We start from the raw sequence: 26,126 nt of genomic DNA, 5'->3' as shown, positions 1-26,126 counted from the left end.
TGGGATGGTTCTTGGCTGTGTTCCATGAAAATCTGTTTACTCATTTACATTTCATGAGCTAAATTATGTAAAAATGTTCTCCGCCAGCACACTTTCTTGATATATGCTTTGTAATATGTAATAGCTATATAAAGTTACATATTACCATATCATAGAGCTCAAAAAATCTAAATAAAAGTCCATGAGAACATATGTTTATCTTTTACACTTGACCAACAGTGATGATTTTTTGTCTTTTGAAGTCGCCTGTTTCAGCACCTACAAATCAGAAAAAGAGAGATAGTGACTCAACTGTAAAAGATAAACATATGTTCTCGCAGACTTTTTGTAGTTCTTTTTGAGGTCTACAATTTCAGTATTAAATCAAAAGATTTTGCCCCAATAGGTTAAGCAGCCTATTGCAAGAGAGCACAATGGCTATCCACTGTACTCCGACGTGATTTACAATTATTGCCACTGCCACAGTGGTTCCCACACTGCACTTGCATTTGGGAGGATGATGGTTCAAATTCAAGTCCAGTCATCCAGATTTAGGTTTTCTGCGATTTCCCTAAACCACTTGAGGCAAATGCTGGGATGGGTCCTTTGAAAGGACACGGCTGATTTCCTTCCCCATCCAGGACACCATCCAAGCTTGTGCTCCTTCTCTAACCTCAAAGTCGATGGCACATTAAACCCAATCTTCCTTCCTTCCTATTGCCATTGCATATTGCTTGTGTTATCTAAATTAGCTAAATATATACTAAAACATAGTCAATGAATATATATGTGTGGTTAAAGAAAAGAAACATGTAAACAGCATAACTGAAAAAATCACATGTTACAATTTCGTATTTTGTCCCGGAAGGTATCTGTGTGTTTGTAGAGATAGGATGTGGGTCATAATGTTTCTTCTAGTAAAATATCAAGTTTAAAACCCATGAAATAAAACTTAATTAAAAATTTAAAAAAATCCCAACAAAAATGTAAAAAATAATATGTATTTCCCCTTAAAGTTAATATTTTGATCCAAGCATTATCATGTTGGGGGACTGCTAAGTAAATAAAATAAAAAACAGAATACATTTAAAAATGATAAAGTATGAAATTTAAATATGAGTAATCTATGTAGACAACATAAGTAAATATCAAAAGAACAACATGAAATCATTAATTCTAAGTCTTAATTAATTTACTCTAAAAATTCGGAATATAGATGCAACTGTCAATGATGCCTGCCCTCACACGACTGCCAGTTTGGGTCTCTACACTTGGCCATGTCCCGCACACTGCATACTGCGCTTCGCGTGGCTCGCACTCACTACTTATTCGTTAAGTACTCACTGATCAGCCACAACATTATGACCACTACCCACCGCAACACTGGTTGCCACTTGGTGGTGTTGTGGGAGCGTGACACAGTAACAAAAGTATGTAAGTGCAGCAGACACGGATGGGGGATCACCCTAGCAAAGATATGGGCTGCAAATGTGGATAGCTATTAAGAAAAGCAACTTTCGCAAAGGGCAAATTACTAATACACAGAGTTTGTGAACGAATGTCTTGAAAATGGCAAAGCTTGTCGAGTGATCATGTGCTGCTGTCGTGAGCATCAACAGAAAGTGGCAGAAGGACAGTGAAACCACCATTAGGCGTTAAATAGTTGGACGTCCACAACTCTTCACAAAATGTGGGGTTCAGAGGCTTGTCTGCTAGGTGAAGTAGGATAGATGGGGACCTGTGGCACCTCTGCTGAAAGAGCACCTTGCCAGTCCATGCACAAATGTTTTTGAGCACAGTGGTCATCCTACATTGTTGAGCATGGAGCTCAACAGCAGACCACCCCTACGTGTATGATTTTAGTGGACATTGGACCATCAGGCTTTGAATGTCGATAAATGGAAATGTGTTGGCTCTTCGGGTGAATCATGGTTTTGCTACACTAGGTCAGTAGTTGACTCCATAAAAGCCATCATCGAGGCGAATGGCAGTGCAGCACGCCACAGATACAGGCTGGTGGGAACAGTATTATGTCATGGGAGACATTCTCCTGCACTTGCATCAGACCTGTGGTAATAATCAAAGATAAACTGACAGGAGTGAACCACCTTCATTCCTTCAGGCTTCCCTGATGGTGATGCCATCTTTCAGCAGTATAATTGTCTGTGTCTCAGAGCCAGAATCGTGTTACAATGTTTTAAGGAGCATTATAGTGAAGTTATTTTGATGTCTTCACTACCAAATTCACATGATGTAAAGCCTGTGGAGCCCACCTAGGTCACTATCGGGTATCATCACCACATACGCAAATCAGTGGCGTGTTATTTATGTGAATTACATGACCTGTGCATAGATATCTAATGTGATATACTTCCAAAAACCTATTAACAACTGTCGGATGCCTGAGATGCAGAATCAGTGATGTATTCCTTTCCAAAGACCGATGAACAAAGCTGTTAAGCAGGTGGTCATAATTTTTTGATTCATTGGTGTTTTTAAGCTGTACTATAGAAACGATAGAGTGCAACTCACCATAAAGATGACACAGTGAGTTGCAGGCAGGTGTAACAAAGTGATTGTTACACATTGAGCTTTTGACCAAAGACTTCATCAGAAAAGGAAAGTGTACACAGTCACTCTAAGAGGCACACCTCATGCACACATGGCACTATCTTCGGCCACTGTGGTAAAAATACCATTCAGGGATCCTGACCACAGCAGCTGGAGATAGCAGTCATGCGTGCGTGAGGTGTGCCTGCTTGTTTGAGTGTGCGAATGTCTTTTTGTCTGAAGAAGGCTTTGGTTGAAAGCTCAATGTTTAACAGTCTTCTCCCTGTGCCTGTCTGCGACACAGTGTGTCATCTTTATGGTGAGTAGCGAGCTATCCTTTTCATAATATTGTTGATGTTTCAACCTGGACTTGAATTTTTGTTTGTTTGTCTCCCATGCATTCCTGTAACATTCGTCTGATTGCAATGAAACTTTGGTGAGTCATATGCTTGCCTGCAAAGGTTTCTGAGAGGATTAGAACTACCTATCTCCCATGGGTAGAGGGGGAGGCTGAGAATGTCTGGAGCAATTTCAATCAAATTTTGTATGTATGGGACTCATAACGTGTGTGTGTGTGTGTGTGTGTGTGTGTGTGTGTGTGTGTGTGTGTGTAAAAGCTAGTTTCAATAACAGTGTAAAAATAATAATACACAGTGAAGAGCACATGCAATGAGTAGCAGTGTGTAGCATCTCTTTGATTCTACTTACCTTCAGAAGACAAAACATAACCTGCTTTGCACTTCATCTGCTGCTTGAAAAGATGTCTGTGCTGTACGCTAATGCCAGAAGTGTAATACAATTCTCCATCTGAAATTGATGATGTGAACCATCGAAACATGTAGTGACAGAAGAAACAAGGGATGACATAGTAAACTGTTTTATTTACAAGATGAAGAGAGCTTAAGTTAGTAGCCTTGTAGAACGTAGTTTATGTTTTGCCATTCCATTCTTCGTTCTTTCACTTATCAATATTTTTGTGTTCATTCTTTATTCCTCTTTGCGTTCTCTCACAGTTCAGCTTTTATCTGACTCTTCCTGCTGTAAGGTAATAGTAAAGTTCATATATTTGCTGTAGATCTGCATTAACTTTCTCTTTCCATTTAAGCGGAAATGCCATGGCCTATCACAAGGAAGAGGAAAAAATAAAAACCATATTTACTCTTGGAAAGTTATTGTCTTCCATAAAGAAAGGATTTAGATGAGACTAGAAATCAAATCCTGTCATTAAAACTGGGTCTAATATGAATTTTCTCTTTTTTTTTTCAGAGTGAAGCTGCAGGGTTCTGAAGGAGGAGGCCGCATATATCCTCCTTTGCTTGTAATTGACTATGGGGAAATAACGGAAGAGGAGATAAAGAAAGATATCAAAGTGTCTGTATCCTTCATGATTGAATATGAAATGGATAGTAGGTTTGCGCATAGTGTGGAGGTAAATGTGGGTACCTTATTGTGTGTAAAATTTGAATGTACAAGTAACTTATACAGAAATGTTCTTATTACATTCAGTATCAATAAGGAGAAAGGGAGATATTTACTAGCCTACTAGGCTTAGGTATCAAAAGTACAGTATCAGTCAGCACAGTAAGTGAAACAAATGGCAGGTGTGAGTGATCAGTAACAACCATGTAGATGTAGTGAATGGCTGCCTAGAATCAGAGTCAAAACCACAGAATGTTGTCATAAGCATGCAAGATCAAACCAGAGTGAATAATGAGAGACAGAAAACTGCAAAACAAGCATTAGTCGAACATTGTATCAAATGACGCTGTCTGGAGGCTTCAAGTGATAACAGACTAGTGTCAGTATGTGATCACATGTGTGTATTTAAGTGCAGAACACTGCTTGAGGGTGCATCCATTGTACCCTAGGATTGCATTATCTGTGGAGCTGTGAGGAACTATGTCTGCCTGCAAGCTGCAGTATCTCAGATGCCATATTGATACTACCACTTGATGGGACATCGGAATCACTGTTAGATACAGAAAGGGAAGTAGGAGTAATCCATTAAATTACAGGCCCATATCACTAATGCCGATTTGAAGTAGGGTTTTGGAACATATGCTGTGTTAACATTATGAATTATCTCAAAGAAAATGATTTATTGACACATAGTCAGCATGGATTCAGAAAATATCATTCTCTTGAAACAAAACTTGCTCTTTATATTCGTGAAGTAATGAGTGGTATTGACAGAGGATGTCAGATTGTTTCCATATTTTTAGATTTCCTGAAGGCTTTCGACACCGTTCCTCACAAGCGTCTTCTAACTAAACTGCGTGCCTATGGGATATCGCCTCCGTTGTGTGACTGGATTCAGGATTTCCTGTCAGAAAGGTCACAGTTCGTAGTAATATATGGAAAGTCATCAAGTAAAACAGAAGTGATATCAAGCATTCCCTAAGGAAGTGTTATAGGCCCTCTGTTGTTTCTGACATATATTAATGATATAGGAGAAAATCTTAGTAGCCGTCTTAGATTGTTTGCAGATGATGCTGTGATTTACCTTCTTGTAAAGTCATCAGATGATCAAAACGATTTGCAAAATGATTTAGATAAGATATCTGTATGGTGCAAAAAGTGGCAATTGACCCTGAATGAAGAAAAGTGTGAAGTTATAATCTGATAAATTTTGATTACGCAATAATTCACACAAATCTGAAGGCTGTAAATTCAACTAAATTTTTAGGGATTACAATTACATATAACCTAAATTGGAATGACCAAATAGATAATGTCATGGGTAGAGCAAACCAAAGACTGGGATTCATTGGGAGAACACTTGGAAGGTGCAACAGGTCTGCTAAAGAGACTGCTTACACCACGCTTGTCCGCCCTATGCTGGAGTATTGCTGTGCGGTGTGGAATCCACCTCAGTTGGGACTGACGAATGACATCGAAAAAGTTCAAAGAAGGGCAGCTCATTTTGTATTATCATGAAATAGAGGACATTGTGCCACAGACATGATAAGTGAGTTTGAGTGGCAGTCATTAAAACAAAGGCGTTTTTCATTGCGGCGAGATCTTCTTATGAAATTTCAATCACCAGTTTTCTCCTCCAATTGCGAAAACATTTTGTTGGCACCCACCTGCATAGGGAGAAATGATTATCACGATAAAATAAATCAGGGCTCGCACAGAAAAATTTAATTGCTCATTTTTCCTGCGCACCATTCGAGAGTGGAACGGGAGAGAGAGAGCTTGAAGGTGGTGCCTTGAACCTCTGCTAGGCACTTTATTGGAATAGCAGAGTAATCACGTACATGTAGATGTGAAAGAGGCCTATTAAATAGTATTTCACCATACATTACAGGGTTCAGTTGACTTCAAAAGTGAATTTTTAACTCTTGAGTGGACGAGCCTATGTATTAAGTGTGCCAATCTCAAGTAACATTGTTCTGTTCTCTTCCATTGTTGTTTTACAATTGTGAGCCTGTACATATTCCTTCATTATTGCTGTAGCTAACATAGTGATAAGCTGTGTTGTCATATGTCCAAGTGAGCAGCAGTAATATAAAAGAAATAGTGAGCTAGGTGAGAAAAAATTTAGTCTGTGCAAGAAAATGCCCCAGATTCCGAGCTAGCAGCACAATCCCACAATGATGCTGTTGTCTGTGAGATAATTAGTAATCGAATTAGCATTTCACTGGGAACTGATGCAATTGTGCTGTTTTATGCTCCAAGTGGATCATTACCATGGGGTAAAACTTGTACATGGCAACAAAGTGATACAATGAAAATTTATTTTATTATTGCTTGGTTAAATAGTGATTTAGCTTGCAAAATGTAAGCTTATTTTATTGTTGGTTAATTAACTAAGATTAAACTGTGATTTTGCTCATACATGTTTATCTTGATAACATAAGGACAGCTATTCTTCAGATCTTTGTACATCCACTCGTGTTATGAAAATCTGTGCGCCCACTTTGTGGGTTGAATATAAGTGGGGAAAGCGGACTGGGATAAGGCAACTGTAGGAAACCCCTGGTCACAAATTATGTGCATGCTGAGGGGAGGAACTCATTAACTACACTTCTAAATTTTTCGGTCTCTTTTCTGTTTACAAATGTAGTGAAATGAGGCAGTAGAGCTACCTTTATATCAGGGGAATGATAGTATTGAGATGACATTGCCTGCCATGTAACAGCAGCCTTAGTAGGTAATGTGATACTTCTTTGCACAACCTTTTCTAAGGATTTCCTAGTGCAAGCAATTAGTGCCACCACTGAATTGGCCACAGCTACTTATCATTTCACCACATTGTACATGTCAATTCCATGATTTGCCGCTTGTATTAACTCACATTTACAACAATGATGTCATACCACAAATGTAATGAATATGTACAATGAGTAACACAGTAGATACTATACAATAAATATTTACCACCACCAGTGTATCACTAAGTGCCAAACTAAAACCCAAAGTTCTCAGTTTCAGTCCCTGTTCAGTCCTAAGATTTTTATCTGTAACTTATCATTTCTTTCACCTCTGGCAATATTTGTTTATGTGAAAAATACTGAGTTGCGTCATTATACATTATACTGCAGGCACCCTATAACTGACTGGGTAAGTCAGTTCAAAGGTTGGAGCAAGGCAATGGCATACCACCACCAACCAGACCATGTCTAATAAAGGACTGTGGCATTCAAAACAATCTTCGGCTTTATGATTGCTTTACTTTTTTATCATATAACTAGCTTAGCATCCACTGCTTCTCTTGTGTAGACTGTAGGCATGCATAGATTTTTTAATTTTTATTTAATGGAATTTTTATGTTGTTTGCAAACTGTGACACCTTCTAAGCAATTCACACTAATTAAGGCCATTTAAGTGTGGTGTTTTCTGCATGTATTTCTGACAAAAAAGCGATTCTGGTAGCTGGAGTCCAAAGTTTTTTTTATTAATGCCTTTTGCATCTTTTGGAGATATTTCCTTAGAAACTTTCATCCCCAAGAAGTGAAATACCAATTTTCATTGATTTAGCTTTGGCGTCAACACCAACAGGTGTGAAGCACAGGCTAGCAGGAGACCAGAGTGGTGTAATGATACATCATCTGGAATGTCGATGCATGATGAAGGCATGTTGGACAGATTAACGCAGAAAAAGCTTTGCAAAGCTATCACTGCTCTGGCCTCAGCAGCTAGATACAGATGTACCGTGCTGTCATTGCCTTGATAAGCCATATGAAAAAACATAACTCATAACCATACAGACACTGTAACAGTTGTCTACCAAGATGTTGTGGCCAGTATGTGTATACTACTTTGACATGAAAGTAACAAGTTTTCTCACAGTACTAAGGAACTTTGTATCAAGATGTGTTAGATAATAATGATTTTTCAGTCTCGAACTATATCCTTCTTCTGCCACAAAATCAAAATTGATTGACTCAGTGGCAGTATATGAGCAGTTATCACTGATATGATAAAAGTCATCTCTGAAACTTGATGCAAAAAAATTTGAGGCTGGTGCTGCAGTTTTGTGTACTTACCTAATATGTTCAATTTTTAGTAGTTGCCTACAGAATAGGGTCCGTTTGAGCCCACATACATCTCTGTTTGTGTCTTTCTTTGCTCAGAACGTTCTGCCGGTTGTTTTTTGTAAGACTGTTTGAGACCTCCACCTTTTATAGTTGCAACAGAGAAAAATAACATGTCTGTGATAAACTCCTGATCCACTGCTATTGAGTAAATTGATATTGATGAAACATATCATAACATAAAGGCACAATTGGAGGTTGTAAAAAGATGTGTACTAGTATGTTGTAAGAAAAAGTTCTGTAGTAATGTAGAAAGTTTTGTTTCTTTTGTATTGTGGTACTTTGTTCTGTTACTGAGTGCACAAACAAATTCCTGCAGCATCAGAAATGTCATGGTTAGTAACTAAATATTGTCACAGCTGTAAATGTACACTTTGATTTGTTTTGACAAGCTTAGGTTTTTGTCCATTTTGCAATGAAACTAAGATATAACATGAATGAATTGTAATCTTCACGTGTGAGAAAACACGTATTCTTGCCAAAAATGTCAAAGTGTGAAGCTATTACTGCTTGAAAATAATTAATTTGTAAAACGGTAATACCTAGTACACTAATTAGAATCTGAAGAATGGCTGCTAATGGGAAAGGTTAATTTTTGAAAGATCATAACATTTAGTGCATACAGTCAATGATTATTTCCAAACTGTAGATTTGCATTACCATAGATAGCTTCCAGCAGAAAAGATGATTCTGTGTCTGAATCAATTTCTTTGACAATATGTTTTGTGTATCAGCTGTTGCATTGTATTGTGTTTGTTCTTTCATTATTGTTATTTGAAGTACTTCATTTAATATTAGATTTGTTTTGTCATTCCAGGTTGCAGTTGGTATTTTGTCAGCTCTAGCCATAGTTTGGTCAGGTATAGAGACTTGGAGTTATTCTCGCAGATCAGGACGTGTGGGTATTGACCTCCTCTCTCTGGTACAGCTTGCTCTTTTTTCCTGTGGGAATTTGGCAAATGTTTTTTTCTTAGTTGCTGCTTCTGCTAGCGTGTATACATTTGTATTTTACAAGGGACAGAGTGTTGTTCAAGTTCTGTTACCAGCTCCAACTCATGAAGATCTTATTAAAAATTATATGATCAGTTCCCTTGTGCTGAAGGTAAGTGAAATGTAATTATGTACACCATTAATAACAATGTTAAAGCCATTGTTTGACATTTAGTATAACTCCAAAAAATGAAATAAAAAACCAACCTCCTTCAGTGTTAACAATGGTAGAAACACTGAGGCGAGAAACTGTTATTTCTGTGCCATTTAGGGGGACTATGGAAGAGATTCTCTAAATTGCATGGTTATAAGTCTCTTTGTGAGTGACTACGATTGCTTGATTTTTGGATGGGTTAAGTTTTGTGCCCACTATGAAAATGCATGCTGGATGGCTGTGCACAGGTTTCTTGCACTTGCACTTACACTAAGGTGAAAACAGTTATGGGTAGCAATATGCACATATACAGGTGGTGGCAGTATCACATACACAAGGTATAGAAGGGCAGTGCACTGGTGGAGCTGTTTTTATACTCAGGTGATTCACGTGTAAAGGTTTCCGATGTAATTATGGCCACACAGTGGGATTTAACAGACATTGTTTGTGGAATGGTAGTTGAAGCTAGATGCACGCAACATTCCATTTTGGAAATCATTAGCGAATTCAGTATTCCAAGATCCGCAGTGTCGAGAGCGTGCTGAGAACACCAAATTTTCAGGCATTACCTCTCACCATAGATAGTGCAGTGGCCAGCAGCTTTCACTTAATGACAGAGATCAGAGGTGTTTGTGTAGAGTTGTCAGTGGTAACAGAGAAGCAACCCTGCATGAAATAAATGTGGGACATATGTCAAATGTATCTGCTAGGACAGCACCAAAGTTTGGCATTAATGGGCTGTGGCAGCAGATGACCAACACAAATGCCTTTGTCAACAGCACGACATCGCTTGCAGTGCCTCTCCTGTGCTTGTGACCATATCAGTTGGACCCTAGATGACTGTAAAAACCATGAGCTGATCAGATGAGTTCCAATTTCAGTTGGTAAGAGCTGACGGCAGGGATCATGTGTGGCACATATACCACAAAGCTTGGACCTAAGTTACAACAAGGCACTGTGCGAGCTGTTAGTGGCTCCATAATGCTGTGGGATGTGTTTACACGGAGTGGACTGGGTTCTCTGGTTCAACTGAATTTATCATTGATTGGAAATGTTATGTTTGGCTATTTGGAGACCATTTGCAGCCATGCATCCACTTCAGGTTCCCAAATAATGACAGAATTTTTATAAATGATATTGCATCATGTCACCGGGCCACAGTTGTTTGCAATTGGTTTGAAGAACATTCTGGACTATTTGAGTGAATGATTTGGCCACCTAGATCGCCCGACATGAGTCCAATTAACATTTACTGGACATAATCGATACATCAGTTTCTGCACAAAATCCTGCACCAGCAACACTTTCGCAGTCTCCAATAGCTATAGAGGCAGCATAGCTCAATATTTCTGCAGGGGACTTCCAATGCCTTGTTGAGTCCATGCTGCATCGAGTTGATGCACTACTTTGGGCAAAGAGAGGTCCAACACATATTGCGTGGTATCCCATGACTTTTGTCACCTCAGTGTATAACTGCTGCAGTTATTAAGCATTGTGGAAATTGTGTCATGTCCCATAGAAATAACTATAAAAACACAATATATCTTCAGATCCAGAACTATATATTTCTTTCCATAAAGTTGTAAAAGAAGAGGAAGAACCAGGTAAGGAGTGCAATTTTAAGTGGGGAGGCTAATGGTCTATTTGGATTCATATCCTAGGAAAGATCCCTATGTGTGGCAGAGAAGAAATGTGTAATCAAGTCATATTAAAACGGAAATGGAGTTAACAACATAGGAAGACGTTTCTGAATGTCAGTTCATTGACAGCTGTTTATTAGGTTATGCTAAACGAGAGCAAAATAAATGAACTAGAGAATCAGTAAATAAGAACTGAGAGTTGAGAGAGCTGAATTTATAAATAATCACAATTATGAACTTTTGTTTTATGATCATTAAGTCATGGTCTAATTCCTGTTTATTTGTTTGATATTTTATCCCTTACTGTATGATTCCACCTTCGCACCACCACATACCTTTCTGTACCCTCACTACCCAACAACTGAGATTGCTGCTCTCTGCAGTCACATTTGGCAGCTAGAGACAGCAGTGGTCACATGTGAGTGAGTTGGGCATGTATAAACGTGTGTGTGTGTTTTTCCCCATCTGAAGAAGGACTTTTTCTGATAGCTTATAACATTTAACTCATCTTGAATGTGAAAGTGTGCCACTCAAGAGCTCCTCCATGTTGTTACATTCCATCTTTGATGACGTTCCATGCTTGCACCAGAAGATTGCAAGTTTTTCAGTGCTGTTCACTAAATAATGAAAAACCCAATAGCAATAAAATGTTGTCACACTTGTTCTTGTCATTTTTGCGAAGCCTGACTTTAATATTCCCACTAGTGGATGAGATCGATAGCAGATTGAAGGCATTACAGTTAGCATTAATCAGGTGCCACTGGAGTTACGATCGCCGGGTAACTTGGGTGCAGCCATTAGCAGCACAGAGGTACTTAGTAGCCATGGGCCAGCCTTGAATAGTATGTTGCATGAACTCTTTAGAATCGCGCGTAGCTGCTATGTTGAAACCAATCTTGCTGTGAACTTGATATTCTGGTTATCATTATGTTTGCTTTTCTTCTGTTTTCCACTCATGACAAACTTGGCTTTGTTTAAAGTTTACCCATTCATATCCAGAGCGGATGTAAAAGTGGTGATGTGTTCTTACCCCATTGAGTTTACGGCAATGTGTTATGGACCCAAAGTTCTTGTTTCCAGCTACAAGAAAAACTGCAGCAGGAACAGCAGGCTGCACTTCTGCAGCTCTTGACTCAGCAGCAGCAATAATCCTGCAAGTTTGTGGTCGCAGCTTTTGTATCCTGCCTGGAAGGCGGCGCGTGGGTCTGCTCCTGAAAACTGAAGGGTAGGCCGAATGTAGGAAGCTAGGAGGAGCAGGTGAGGTAGAACTCTCGGTACTGCAGTGTGAATTAAAATCACCTTTACTTTAGCAAGAAGATAAATACATAACTTTGCACTGAGGTGAGCTCGTAGGTGTGAAGCCGTACATCAAGTTACAAAGTTACAATTAGTGGTTCGCTCACTATGAAATAGAAACAGTGTTGCTAGGTTATCTGCTCGGCATCAACTGGGCTGAATCTGGAGCGGAGCTCGTAGATCTGCACAGCACCGGCTAGAGGGCGCTATCGCCGGTGTCGGTGTCGTAGTGCCAACCTAAGAACTTGCACCTACGCCGTGGCATCGTAGCTATCGATACCAAATCCCTCCCCCCCTGAAATGACACACCGTCATTGAGTATGGCTTCCGACGGCGGGTGGAGAGACCCAGGGGCGGCGCAGCTGAGGGGACGGACAGTGGAACTGCTGGGGCGCGCTGTCCACCCGCGACCCCGAATTGCTCACGAGGGGGCAAGGAAAACGTCCCGTGGAAAACCTGCCCTGGCTGCGCACCACCACTGGGTATGCTTGGATGAGGAGGCGGAGCAACGACCACCATGGGCAACAGCGGCAGTGGCGTGACAGCAGCCTCAGCGTCCATCGGTTATGGCACCATGGAGGAACATGGCGGCAGCGGCGGCGACGGCCGGAGGTGGGGCCATGGCGGCGGAAAGAGGTGCCCGTCCGTTGCAGGTGACTGGACCCGCAGTGGTGACAATGGCAGGTGTGCCCGCTGCGGAGGCACGAGCGGCATAGGCGCCATCGGTGGAGTCATGGGCTAAGGCGGTGGAAGCCACGAAGCCTCCAGTTCTGCCGGAAAACAACCAGCGGTAGAAAACTGAGGACAGCACAAACGGATCTGCTTACGGTGTCACTTGACAGTGTCGGAGGGACCAGAAATGACAAATAAGGTGCGGCCCAGCTGGCAAAGAATGTACCCCTACTCCCAGCGCTGCCTGCCAGAGAAAATGCGATAGAACACCAAATCATGCTGCGCCGAGCCAGAACGAGGCGAAGCAGGAGGAGCGCTCGGCGGGGGTTGCAGTAGCTGCAGGAGCCACCAATGGGCGCAGCCATGTAGCAATTCCGCTGGGGAATGGGTGCCGCATGGCTGGGAGCGATATGAAGCAAGGAAAGTCCAGAGTGCTCGCTCGTGAGAGTGCGTGGCGCACAACTTGCCCATCTGCGACTTAAACATACGCACAAAGCGTTCAGCTTCGCCGTTCGACTGGGGGTGGAATGTGGCTGTGGTCAGATGATGAATGCCATTAGCAGCTCGGAATGCTTCAAACTCCGAGTACACGAATTGGGGGCCATTGTCAGAGACAATAACTTCAGGAAAGCCCTCAATGCAAAAAATATATGTCAAAGCCCGAATAGTACTGGCAGACATAGTAGAAGACATAGGTACAACAAAAGGAAAGTTGCTTTATGCTTCAATAACTATCAACCAGCGGTTGTCCCAGAAAGGACCGACAAAGTCAATATGAACATGCTGCCGAGGTGCAGTAGGAGTCAGGCACGCAAAGAAGCGCTGGCGGGGAGCAGATTGATGCTCCGCGCAAGAGCGCCAGTTAGCAAGTAAATTCTCAATATGTTTATCAATGCCGACCCAAGTGCAGTGACCACGTGCTAATTGCTTCGTCCGCACAATACTCCAATGACCAGTGTGCAGCAGTCGGAGGATTTCTGACTGCAACGAACGAGGTTCCAACACACTAGACTGATCATTGTCAGTTCGTAACAAAATAACACCATGGTGTACAGGCAAGTTGCGACATTGCGTGAAGTAACGCCGTACAAGAGGATCTCAAATCTGCATAGCATATGGAGGCCATTGAGTACGAATATAGTGCAAAAGAATCTGCAAAGAAGCATTGGCGGCTGTCACAGCATCAATGCAACGAAAATCCACTGGAAAACCATCAGCTAATTCCTTATCTTGCAAATCAGTAAACATGCAGGACAGTTCGGAAGAATCAAACACTAAACACTTCATCAGGACCGATAGGCAGACGAGACAAAGCATCAGCATTGCCATGCTGGGCTGTAGGCCGAAACAAGATTTCATAATTGTTGTTAGACAAAAACAAAGACCATCATTGCAAATTTTGTGCAGTACGGGCCGGAACTGACTTTGGCAGGTGAAGCGAAGACGTCGAAGGCTTCTGGTCGGTGACCAAATAGAACTTGTGACCGTACAAAAAGTCATGAAACTTAGTCACTCCATAGACAATAGCTAAAGCTTCTGTCTCGATTTGAGAATAGTTTTGCTGGGCAGAATTGAGCAACTTAGACGCAAAAGCGATCAGGCGATCGACAGAATTAATGCAGTGCGAGAGAACTGCTCCAATGCTGTGAGAAGATGCATCAACAGCCAAAACAACTGGTTTGGAGGGATCGAAAGGAATCAAACAGCAATCACTCAACAAAGTATATTTGAGCTTGTGGAAAGCAGTGTCATATTCCGAAGACCAAACAAAAGGGACGTTCTTATGCCAAAGGCGATTAAAAAGGCACTGCAATCTGTGCTGCATTTGGTATAAAACGAATATAATATGTAATTTTGACCAACACAGACTGAAGTTCTTTCAAGTTCGTGGGAGCTGGCAAGTATCTAATCGGACTGAGATGTGACGGCGAAGGGTGGATACCCTGTCCGCTAATCATATGTCCTAAATAGTGAATCTCAGTGTGAAAAAATTTGCACTTGTCTCTGCTACACTTTAGTACTGCCTGCAAAAGTACAGTAAATAAGGCACGCAAATTCTGCAAATGTTTGTCAGGGGTGCGACCTGATACGACTATATTATCCAGATAGTTGGAACAACCAGGGACAGTGGCACACAACTGCTGCAAGTAAGATTTAAAAATAGCAGGGGCCAAAGCACAACTGAACGGAAGGTGGCAAAATTTGAACAATCCAAGGTCGGTGTTGATCACAAAATAGCACTGCTACTGTTCATAGAGCGGAATCTGAAAGTATGAGTCCCGCAAGTCAATCGTGGAAACGAATTTTCACACACCAACTTATCAAAAATGTCTTCAGGATGCGGTAAGGGAAAGGTAGCTACCAGTGTCTGGGGATTTACTGTAGACTTAAAGTCAGCGCAAATACAGAGACGACCATTTGGTTTCTTCACACACACTATAGGCAAAGCCCATGGCGAAGCAGAAACAGGTTTAATGACACCACTGTCTTGCAAATGCGTAAGTTCAGCAGCTGTGGTGTCACGCAGTGTGTGCGCTACCGGGCGTGTGCACCGGAAAATAGGCATGGCATTGTCTTTAAGTACAATATGCGCTGCAAAGTCTGTGGCACAACCAAGGCCATCAGAAAAGAGTTCTGCAAAATCATCACACAGTGCGGCAATGCTATCTGCATGGTCACTAGCGTTGATGTAAAAGTACATTGTCCTGAATTGCGAGGCCAAAAATTTCAAATGCGTCCATGCCACAAATGTTCATAGAATCACTAGAGCAGAGCACATGGAAAGACACTGTACGGGTCATTGCACCATACGTGGCTAGTAAACTACACATGCTGAGCACTGAGATTTACTGTCCAGTAAATGCAGTCAGCGTGGAATGTGAACGACGAAGTGGGGGCGAACCAAGCAAGTTCTGTAAAGAAACTGACGCACCAGTGTCCAGCTGCATGTGAACAGAACATCCATAAATGTACAAAGTCACAAAAAGTTTCCTCGCATCGTGCTGAATGCTAGAGGAAGTGTCTGGCAAAACTTGATTCTCATGACGTGCTGTAGAAGCATGTGAAGCAGAAGGCTTTGAATAAATGGCATTAACGTCCATAGGCTGATGTGAATCATGATCATGGCAGTTCCTGTTGCGGTGACGCCCACACGAGTCACGCGAATGGGAGACAGGTTGTGAATTAGAGTTTCTCTTACTGCACACAGCCTTTACATGTCCTTTCTTATTACAGAAATAACACTGTGCTTGATGGGATGGGCAACTGTTCCTCGGGTGGGCACGAAAACAGTTTGGACATTGACATTATTTCAGTTTCTTAGTGGGTGCCTGGTTTGAAACATATTTACTTGCGCGTGAGTGGCATGGTGGCGCGTGCCATGCTGGGGCCGGGCGGGAGGCACTTGTTGTGCCATGCTAACAGTACACACACCCGGGGTCACGTTGAACACGGAAGTAGCCATGTCTAATGTATCTTGTCTATCCAGCAAGTCCACTACCTCCTTCAAAGACGGGTTTTTAAATTTTAGGATTTGCTCGCAGATGCAGTGATCCACCACATTCTGTGCAATAGCATCTCCAATCATTATATCCGCATATGAGTGTCCACATGAGCAATTAAAGTCACAATCAGAAGTTAGTCCCTGAAGGTCCGCTAACCAAGATTTATTCGACTGAGTAGGGCCACGCCGAAGACGAAAGAATTTGTAGTGTGCAGCTACCACATTTACACTGTCACGGAAGTGGGGGTTCGAAGCATCAATCACTTCGTCGTAAGATTTAGTTTCTGGGCGGGTGGTGGGAAACAACTTGATGAGCACAAGGTATAACACAACACCCGCGTTGGCAATGAAAAAGGCAAGCCGTTCTGTACCTGGTATGTTGTATGCTGCGAAGTGTTCCTTGAGTTGGGCGATGTATTCTGGCCAGCTTTCATCAGGGTTGAAGGCACAAAATGGCGGTGCTCTCGGCGACGGCGTTGTTACAGGTGGTGGCGTCAGAGGTGCCATAGTAGCTGCAGTTTGTATTGTGACCAGTCCATTTATGGCAGCAAGCAGCTGCGTCATTTGCTGCGCCTGAAAACGTACAAGATGGGACAGCGAAGCCTGTTCCTGTGGCGAAGCCATGATTTACACAAATGAAAGTCTTATAGTGAAAGGTGGGAGCACTTAAGATACAGTCACTCAGTCACATGAGAATGTCACAAAAAAGCTAAAGCAGTACTGAGCAAAAAATATAGGTAAGAGAATAAAAAATGATCCTCGTCGCCATCTTTCGTATCCCGCCTGGAAGGCGGCGCGTGTGTCTGCTCCTGAAAACTGAAGGGTAGGCTGAAAGTAGGAAGCTAGGAGGAGCAGGTGAGGTAGAACTCTTGGTACTGCAGTGTGAATTAAAATCACCTTTACTTTAGCAAGAAGTTGAATACATAACTTTGCACTGAGGTGAGCACGTAGGTGCGAAGCCGTACATCCAGTTACAAAGTTACAAGTAGTGGTTTGCCCACTATGAAATAGAAACAATGTTGCCAGATCGTCTGCTTGGCATCAACTGGGCTGAATCTGGAGCGGAGCTCGTAGATCTGCACAGCGCCGGCTAGAGGGTGCTGTCGTCGGTGTCGGTATCGTAGTGCTAACCTAAGAACTTGCACCTACGCCATGGCATCGTAGCTATCGATACCACAGCAGCTATACTCCCTCAATCACTGCCTTCAGTAAGTCTCTGGAAAGCTCATAATGTTTTTTCTTTTAGCAGTTGTTTATATGAAATGGTGCAAAATTGCAGTCAGTCTCGAACCCTAGTGAATTGTCTTTCAGTGACCTATATGCTTTGTTAACTAAGTACTCTGGTCAGCAGACATACCTTTTTGGAGGTAGGCTCCAATTTACTCAGTGTCATAAACAACATAGACAGTTGCATGCAGCATGGGCTGCTGACTTTGAAAATCTGACACCCAAATGCAGTTTCATGTGCCAGAACTATAAAGTTTCATATATGGAATCATTGATTTAATATGTGGCTCTGTTTTTTGCACCTGAAAGGGGGGTCACAACTAAAGCTGTGGCCAAATCCAATTCTAGCCTTGGTGAAGGGCTTAAAATTATTAAATACTCTGTGGTTGCTTCAGAAGCTCAGCATTTTTTTACAAATGAAATTCCCATTTCCGAAGTTGTTAGTCACCATCACAAGGAGCAGTCAACTGATGATTCCGACTTATCATCCTCTAATTCTGCCTTTAAGCCTCCCCTGAGATCACAGATGTCTGAAGTGCTGGAGTCTTGTGAGGGATGTAAGAATGTCAATCATTCTGTTTTCAGCACTGGATGACCTTTTTTTAATGTTAATCGGGCAAGTCAAAAACATCCCCCTTCCTCAGTGTTTTGACAAATGACCTGCATGTTGAAAAAACTCTAGTTCTGTCCTGACTGTGGCAGCAGGCATACCAGAAGCAGATGCCCTCATCCTGCAGCAGACTGCTGGGCCTGTGGCAAGTATAGTCATGTCACTGTTGTGTGTGAACAAGCGACACGAAAGCCCCGTATTCATCCTGAACATGACAATACTGAGGTCCACACAGTCATAGGCTGCAGAGCAGGCAATTTCCATGCCACTGCGAAAGGCTACTTTGGAGATGACATTGTTTGAGCTGTCTATGGAGTACCGGCTGGAAACTGGCACTGTCTTTAATCTGCAAGTATGTGTCTGAGCCGATCAGTTTGCCTCTTCTGTGATGGGGCTGGTGTTGGATGCTGTCTTACTGCCACAGGTACATTCCTCTCCTTGGAGAATTGTTGCTGGTAGATAAGTACAAAAACAATGAACACATACTAACTTTCTTAGTTGCGTGCTTTCCCATGGCTACCAACATTTGCATCTTGGATGCTTTTATCAGTTTGAGTTTCAAAGTAGGGCATCAATTCAATTTAGTGTCAGACACAGTCGCTTTTTCTGATCTTGATGCCATATGCACTATGTGTAAGGAATTCAGGTGTGCATGTAACTACACAGTTCAAATTTCTCTGAAGCTTTCTGCAGTGCCTATATTTTTCCGAGTTCACCTGCTTCCATTTGCAGTTCATAAGGCTGCTCGGGTGGTGCCAAGTCATTATTTCCCTGATTTCCACCAGTCAGTGTCTGATGCCCACGGTGGTCATTAAATGATCAGCTGGGTCTTTATGTGTTTGTGGTGATTTTAAAGCCTATGTTAATTCCCAGTGTCACACCAGTTTATATCCATCGCTTTTCTCAGATGAGTTCCTGACCACACAAGGTGGGGGCTACTGTTATTCGAAGACAGATTTAAAGGATGGTTACTTCCGATCTCTTGTAAATCCCTGTTCACTAGTCTGGTTATTCTGATGTTGGCTTCTCAATGTATATATTTTTTAATTTTCTTGTTAACAGTACCAGCTTGTTCACAGGAATTAGCAGAAGTCCAATCTAGATTTAGATCGCACCACCTTGACACTCATGCAGAAAGGTGCATAGTATTCTGCTGAATCCATTTTCAATAAGCTGCCACAAAAATTCAAAACTCTTAGCAGTAATGTGTGTGCTATCAAGTCCAGATTGAAGAGTTTCCTCATGGGTCACTACTCCTATTCTGTCGAGGAGTTCCTTGAAAAGTTAACAATCTCTGTGTTACATTGTTGACTGTGTTTTTAAAACTTATAGCTTCTCATCTTTTTAGAATTTGTAAACATTTTATCTATTATTACTTTTCTGTTCTAATTTCATGTACTGATGTAGGGGAGGAGAAAAAAAAATGCCCTGCTTGATGACACCTCACATCAGGCACTAGCTTTAAATATTTGCCACTAGACTTACACAGGTATAATCACTTGTCGTTTCGGGTTGTAAGTGCACCTGCCATTTTCGAAAAGTATTCATAACAACTGATTCAAGTTATTCTGTGCTTTGTTAATTCTTTGGATGATATTATCATTAAGGTTCTACACATTCGAAGCATCACAAGAATCTTTTATATCCTTTTAAATGGCTCCAGAAAATGGTTTATGCTGTCAACTGTAAAAGTGGAGTTTTCTTTGCCCTCTAAATCAGATACCTGGGGCACATTTTTAGTCACAAAGATATCACACCCATGTGCGACCATGTCGACATTACATAAACGTGCTGGCCTTTAGTAACATTGAACATTTGCAATCATTTATAGGTAAAATTACATTCTGTGCTAAGTTAATTCCACAAGTGGCACTGATCGAACACACTCTGTCAGCTAAGGGTGTCAGGGCATCAGATTTGTGTGATCAGACACCTGTCAACAGGCTTTTCAGCACGTTAAGAACAATCTCGAGGTGGCACCATATCTTATGCCGTAGACATCAGGACTGCCATAGGTTCTGGCAACAGACATGTTCCAGTAGAGCACTGTAGTGATTTTGTCCCACAAATTATCAGGCGGTTCTGAGTGCCCAAGTACCTTCAGCTCTAAAACATTAAATTCTTCACAGCTCATCTGTTCCCAGATTGAGGCGGAGTCTTTGGTGATTATTTATGGGATCAAGAAATTTTATGTGTGTTTGTATGGCAGCAAATTTCACCTGTTGGCTGATCACAAATCCTTGATTTCTTTGTTCGGGCATTTTTCTAAGGTCCTGGACAACATGGCACAGCATCTGCAATGATGGTCATCGTTCTTAAGTGGGTACCACTACGAAATACAGTTTCACTCCACTGCCCAACACACCAGCACAGATGCCCTGTTCTGCCTCCCTCATGGCCCTAATACAGAATTTGATTGTCAGGAAACTGTTTTGTCCTGGATCGCTACCTACAAACAACCCTGGAAGAAATAACACTGACGGTGCATGAGGTATCCTCGACATTGTCCTCTGAGGAAGATTTTGTTGATGATTCAGCAAGGGTGGCCACAGTGGATTTCCCACCAGGCTGACCCAGCAATTTGCAATTAATTTGCACTTTGCTATCAGGTTGATGCTATGCAGGTTGTCTTAATATTGGCCATGGAGGACTCTGACAGCTCAGGTCCCACATCCTCCCACTCCTTCACGTGTGACACTGAGGGATGAAGCACATGAAGACTTTGGCCAAGTGGTGCATCTACTGCCCTGGCATTGATACCAGCATTGAGGCATTGATACCAGCATTGAATGCACATGCGCTCCTACCTTGCCTGCTCCTTCCATTATGCATCCCCAGCACATTTTTCACCATCACAACATCCTGACCACCCTTAAGAGAGGGTCCACATCTATTTTTCTGGACCATTTCCGGGAGCTATGTGGCTGCTGGTGATGGATGTCCTCTTCGACATCCTGTATGTGGTACGCATGCCATCTGTTACCATCCCACTATTATCTTTTCCCTGGAGAGGGTTTTCATAATTGAGGGGGCACCTTGCACCCTAGTATCAGATAACCGGCCCCAGTATATATTGACTCAGTTCCTGGCCTTGTGCTGCTATAATAGCATTGACTGCCCATTTTCACCCTGCATCCAACATGGAGGCTAAGTGGTCGTCTGCACATTCAAAACCCCGGTGTGAAAGGCCTTGCTGACACATCATCCAAGGATGTGTCACACCAACCATCCTTACCTCCACCTCTGAGCTCTAGACTAGGCATCAAGGTTGTTATCAGCTGGTTCTCTCACCCTGTCTCCTTGCATCCTGTACCTAGTTACAACATTTGGCCCTACTCACCAGTGTGTGGGATCATGGTTTGGGAATCCATGAAGATGGAACTGCCCCCACTGTTCCAACCTTTCCTCACCTGGTGGGACTGGAGTAGTCTACTGCCACAGGTGCGCTGCTGTCTTCAACAACCCTGCAGTCCTTAACTGGGCCTCCTGACTTGGTTGGGCTTGAGCCTATGGGTCTTGATTTGCTGTATGGGAATGCTGCCTCTCCACATGCCCATTCCTGCCAGTACCAGCATAGACGGGGAAATTTTTGACCCTATGTGCCAGTTTCAGGGGATAGGGACTTACTATTCCCAACTGTGGCCGAGATTGTCAGTGGGTTAGAAGAATTACATTTATCATTAGTCGGTGCCACTAGAGTTGTGATCACAGGGTCTCATGGGCTCAGCCAATAGCTGTGCGAGGCTAGGTGAGCGGCTGCGGCCATTCTTGAATAGTACACTGCTTGAGCTCTTCCAGATCCCAACTAGCAGCAATTTGGAAACCAACTGACGATATTCTGGTTAGGATTATTGGCAATTCGTCTGTGTTCTGCTCATTATGAACTCAGCATTGTTTACGGTTTATGTGTTCATATCTAGAACTGACATAAAACAAAATGCCTGTAAATATGAAAGTCAGTTGCTGCTTGTTACAGTATTAACTTTCTGAAGTTCTTTTTGTATAACTCTTGTGAGAGGCAGAAGTATGTTGTTTTCTTTTTGCCTGTTACATTTTCTTTTATATTGCTGTTACAGCTTTTGTGCTTGAGTGTTGCATGAGAGTATAACTGTAACAGTGCAAGATAACAGATATACTATGACATGTTACAGGTGTAACTGGTATGAAAATTGATCCAAAGAGTCTCCATTATCAGCAGAAACCAATGTTAGGGGAAAAGATAATGAAACATAGTTACTGTGAATAAATTTGTAAAACAACTCGAAAAGCTGTCGCTGTTTTTTTTTCCAATAGATGTAATGTTTGTCACAATTATAAGTGTCTTTGTACTTAATTATCAAGCAAGGTTGCTAGTACTCATGGCTAAGAAAGCATCTCCATACATTATATTCAACTGTTTCGAGAACAATGTAAGACGGAGAATAAAACTTCGGTACAAAGCATTTAATATGCAATCTACAAGTTAATCTGCAAACTATAGAATTTAACAGTTTATGGCCCCAAACACTGTAAGAAGCTGAGGTTAAAGTGTCATCAGCTGAGTATGGATTACAGTTTTGAGGTTAGAAATACCAACAGCTGAGTTTTAGGTTAAAAGATTTATATTCATAAAGTAATGTTTCAACACATATTGAATACTGCAATAAATTTTTACAGACATCGAAGAAGGTGATTGGCACCTGGAAAAGGAAAATAAGGGGCTTGCTAGATTACATTGAAGATGTGTTGGATCTCATTTACAAGAAATCAGTGAAGCCCTAGCCACTGGAAGAAGATGCTATAGAAATACAGATCAAAAAGTACAAGGAACAGTTTGATTCATATTACAAGGAAAAAAGTTATGCAAAATGAATGGTAACAAGTACAATTAGTGATGAAGTGTGTTGGAAGATAATGGGAAAGGAAACAGACAATGAAACATGAGATACCTTAAAGCAACAGTTTGATGCCATATCCAAGGGTCAGTTGCTTAAAATTTGTACAGAATTTTTCTGCTTTAGTTGGATACCAAAAATTGGATTTGCGATAGAAAACCAAGAAAAAATCCAAATAGAAGTAATTACTTTAGTAGTAAAGGAGACCACTCACCAAAAAGCAGAGCACTGAGTCATTGATAGGCACACATGAAAAGAAAGAAAGCTTCCTAGCTTTTTGAGTAATCCTTTTTCAAGCTAGAGTACAAATACAGACAGAAAACATACAAACATGCATACATGAGCATGAGTACACTTGCGTGTGCCCTTACATGCTGTTAATTGGACATACAATGCTAGTGTTGCATTTTGGCAAGTGGACTAAAGTGGTGTTGGGAGTTGTGTCAGATGGGGAGGATAGAGAGATAGGGAGAGACAGGAGGCAATGGGGGGTGCTGGAGGTGGTCTGGCTAGTGTCTTAGAGGTAGGTAGCTGATTTTCTGGCTAGGAATGAGGTAGGGAGGGGTGGCAGCTATGTGGGCTATGCATGTGATGCACAGTTGCTGAAGCTAGCAGGGAGTGGTGCATGTTAAAAGTGAGGTGGGGACGTGAATTGGGAGGTGGATTCTGGATGGATGAAGGGTAAACTGTTGAGTGGTGGATGTGGAACAGTGGATTACTGGAGATGAGGCCAGAACTATTATGAAAGTGAAGGATGTGTTGCAAGGATAACTCCCATTAGCGTAATTCAGCGAAGCTGCTGGTGGAGGGAAGAATTCAGATGGCCTGGACCGTGAAGAAGCCATTGAAATTTAACATGTTATGTTCAACTGCATGTTGGGCCACTGGGTGGTCAACTTTGTTCACGGCAACAGCTTGGCAGTGGCCATTCACCCTGGTGGCCAACTGGTTGGTAGTCATATTGACATAAAAAACAGTGCAATAGAGTTGGTATATGACATGGCTACTTTTCACAGGTGACCTGACCTCTGATGAGGTACTATAAGTCTGTGAACAGTACTGGAGTAGGAAGTGCTAGGTGAGTGAATGGCCATGTCTTGCAGCTTGGTCTTCCACAGCCATATAATCCCTGTGGCTTGGGATTGGGAATGGGAGTGGCGTAGGAATGGACTAGGATGTTGTGGATGTTGGGTTGGGAATGAACACGCCTGTAAGAGGGATGAGAAGAATCTTTGGTAGGGTGTCCCACATTTCAGAACATGTTGATAATCAAATATCAGATGAAGAGTAAGGTTTAGCTGTTCCAGTCTAGAGTGATATTGGGTGACAAAGAGGCATTTCTCTGTAGCTGTTTCTTGAGGGTGGTGGAAGGCTTGGGGGATATGTGAGGATATGGTGAAGGGAATCTGCTAGTGGACCAGGTTTGTGGGGTTATGCCTATCTGTGAAAGCCTCTGTAAGACCTTCAGCATACTGGGCAAGGGAATTCTTGTCATTGCAGGTATGTCTTCCATGGGTGGCCAGGCTGTATGAAATGTACTTTTTGATCCGAAAGAGATGGCAGCTGCAAAACATGAAACTGAGCATTTGGTGTGGAGGGGATGGCAGATGCACAACTTGCAGCTGAGCAAACACGCTCAATTTCAGTGGCTGTTTCACAACACATTCCATACAGATTCTTCTCTCCACCATCAGCTCCTCTGATATATGCAGAAGGGTATTATCCTTGCAACACGTCCTTTGCTTCTGTAACTGTCCAGGCCTCAATAACAGTTAACTCGATGTCCCACACCCTACACCCAACAATTTCCCTTTCCTCTGCCCTGTACCCCATCCCCCTCCCATTTCACATCTCCATGTCACCTTCAGTGTGCACACTCCCCTCCGGCTTAGACAACCCATGCATTACATGCCTAGCCCATGTGTTTGCGACCCTTTCCTCCTACATTCTTAGCTGGAAAACCAACTGCATCCCATTGATCCCCTAGCCCCTTACTCCCAACCCTATCCCTGCCTCCCACCTCTCTCCCCCTCTGCCTGTTCCACCTGACACAACACCTACACGATCCTAGTGCCCGTGCCGAAATGCAGCACTAGCGTTGTACAACCAGCCAGTGCCGTGTACAGGCACAGGTGTGTGTGTGTGTGTGTGTGTGTGTGTGAGAGAGAGAGAGAGAGAGAGAGAGAGTAAGTGAGTGAGTGAGTGTACATGTACTCTAGCTCAAAAAAGTCCTATTCCAAAAGCTAGCAAGTCTTCATTCTTTTTCTGAGTGGCTGTCAACGATTCAGTGGTTGTGCTTTTTGATGAATGGTCTCCGTTACTCCTAAATTATTTACATTCTACCAGAATTTTTCCTACATCATCAAACAGAAGTAATGATAGTCTGAAGCTGCTATTACTGTGCTGATGTTTGTCTGTGAAGAGACCTGTCGAGGTGAAGCAGATACAGCAACGTGGTAAGTTGATAATGGAGCTACAAGACATGTAACCAAATGTTCAGATTATTCTACAGACTTTCTAAAATTTGACGGTGTTGTAAAGTATAACATTCTTAGGGGTTGTTTTACTCATCGTATCTGGCAATCTGTTGCAGTAACTGAAAAAAAATTTATAAAGTTATTTTTTAAAATAATTAATCCTGTTTTTTGTTTCCACTGAACATTTATTATAATCTCAAATTAATTAAAAGCATCTTGACAAATCTGAAATAAGTTGTAATATACTTACAATAATGAAATAAATCATGAACAACGAGCTAAATGCTTTCTATCTAAAATCCAAAACCAGACTGACTTCCTATGCCAACATGGCAGTCTCTATTTATAATTTCTTAACAATCCCAAACAATCCTTGGCATTGTTTAAAATTATTATTTCATTAGTTAACAATTAAAACTCTCATCCTAAAACAAATGTCACATTTTGAAGATTCCCTAGATTCTTATATATTAAACACATAGTGTATAAACACTTAAGTGTTAAATGTTAACAATACACTTGTTATATTTACTAATTACAGAACATTCATATCATACAAAATGTTCCTACCAATTAACAGACTTCTACACATTAGTGTAATTAAGATTCCATAAT

The 26,126-nt window shown here is 41.9% G+C and overlaps 1 protein-coding gene across 1 annotated transcript in view; it reads left to right on the top strand.

Annotated features, from left to right (window-relative positions):
* The window catches only part of LOC126263663 (meckelin), a 206,375-nt gene that overhangs the window by 86,553 nt on the left and 93,696 nt on the right, over positions 1-26,126 (top strand). The window contains exons 7-8 of the mRNA XM_049960771.1: positions 3,796-3,958; positions 8,887-9,171. Coding sequence (XP_049816728.1) covers positions 3,796-3,958; positions 8,887-9,171 — 448 coding nt within the window. The remainder of the gene's footprint in view (positions 1-3,795; positions 3,959-8,886; positions 9,172-26,126) is intronic.

This window comes from Schistocerca nitens, chromosome 6, assembly GCF_023898315.1.
Source record: "Schistocerca nitens isolate TAMUIC-IGC-003100 chromosome 6, iqSchNite1.1, whole genome shotgun sequence".
In the NCBI taxonomy this organism is placed as follows: domain Eukaryota; kingdom Metazoa; phylum Arthropoda; class Insecta; order Orthoptera; family Acrididae; genus Schistocerca; species Schistocerca nitens.
The sequence above is the reverse complement of the archived record's forward strand: the minus strand, read 5'-3'. Positions and strand labels throughout refer to the sequence as shown.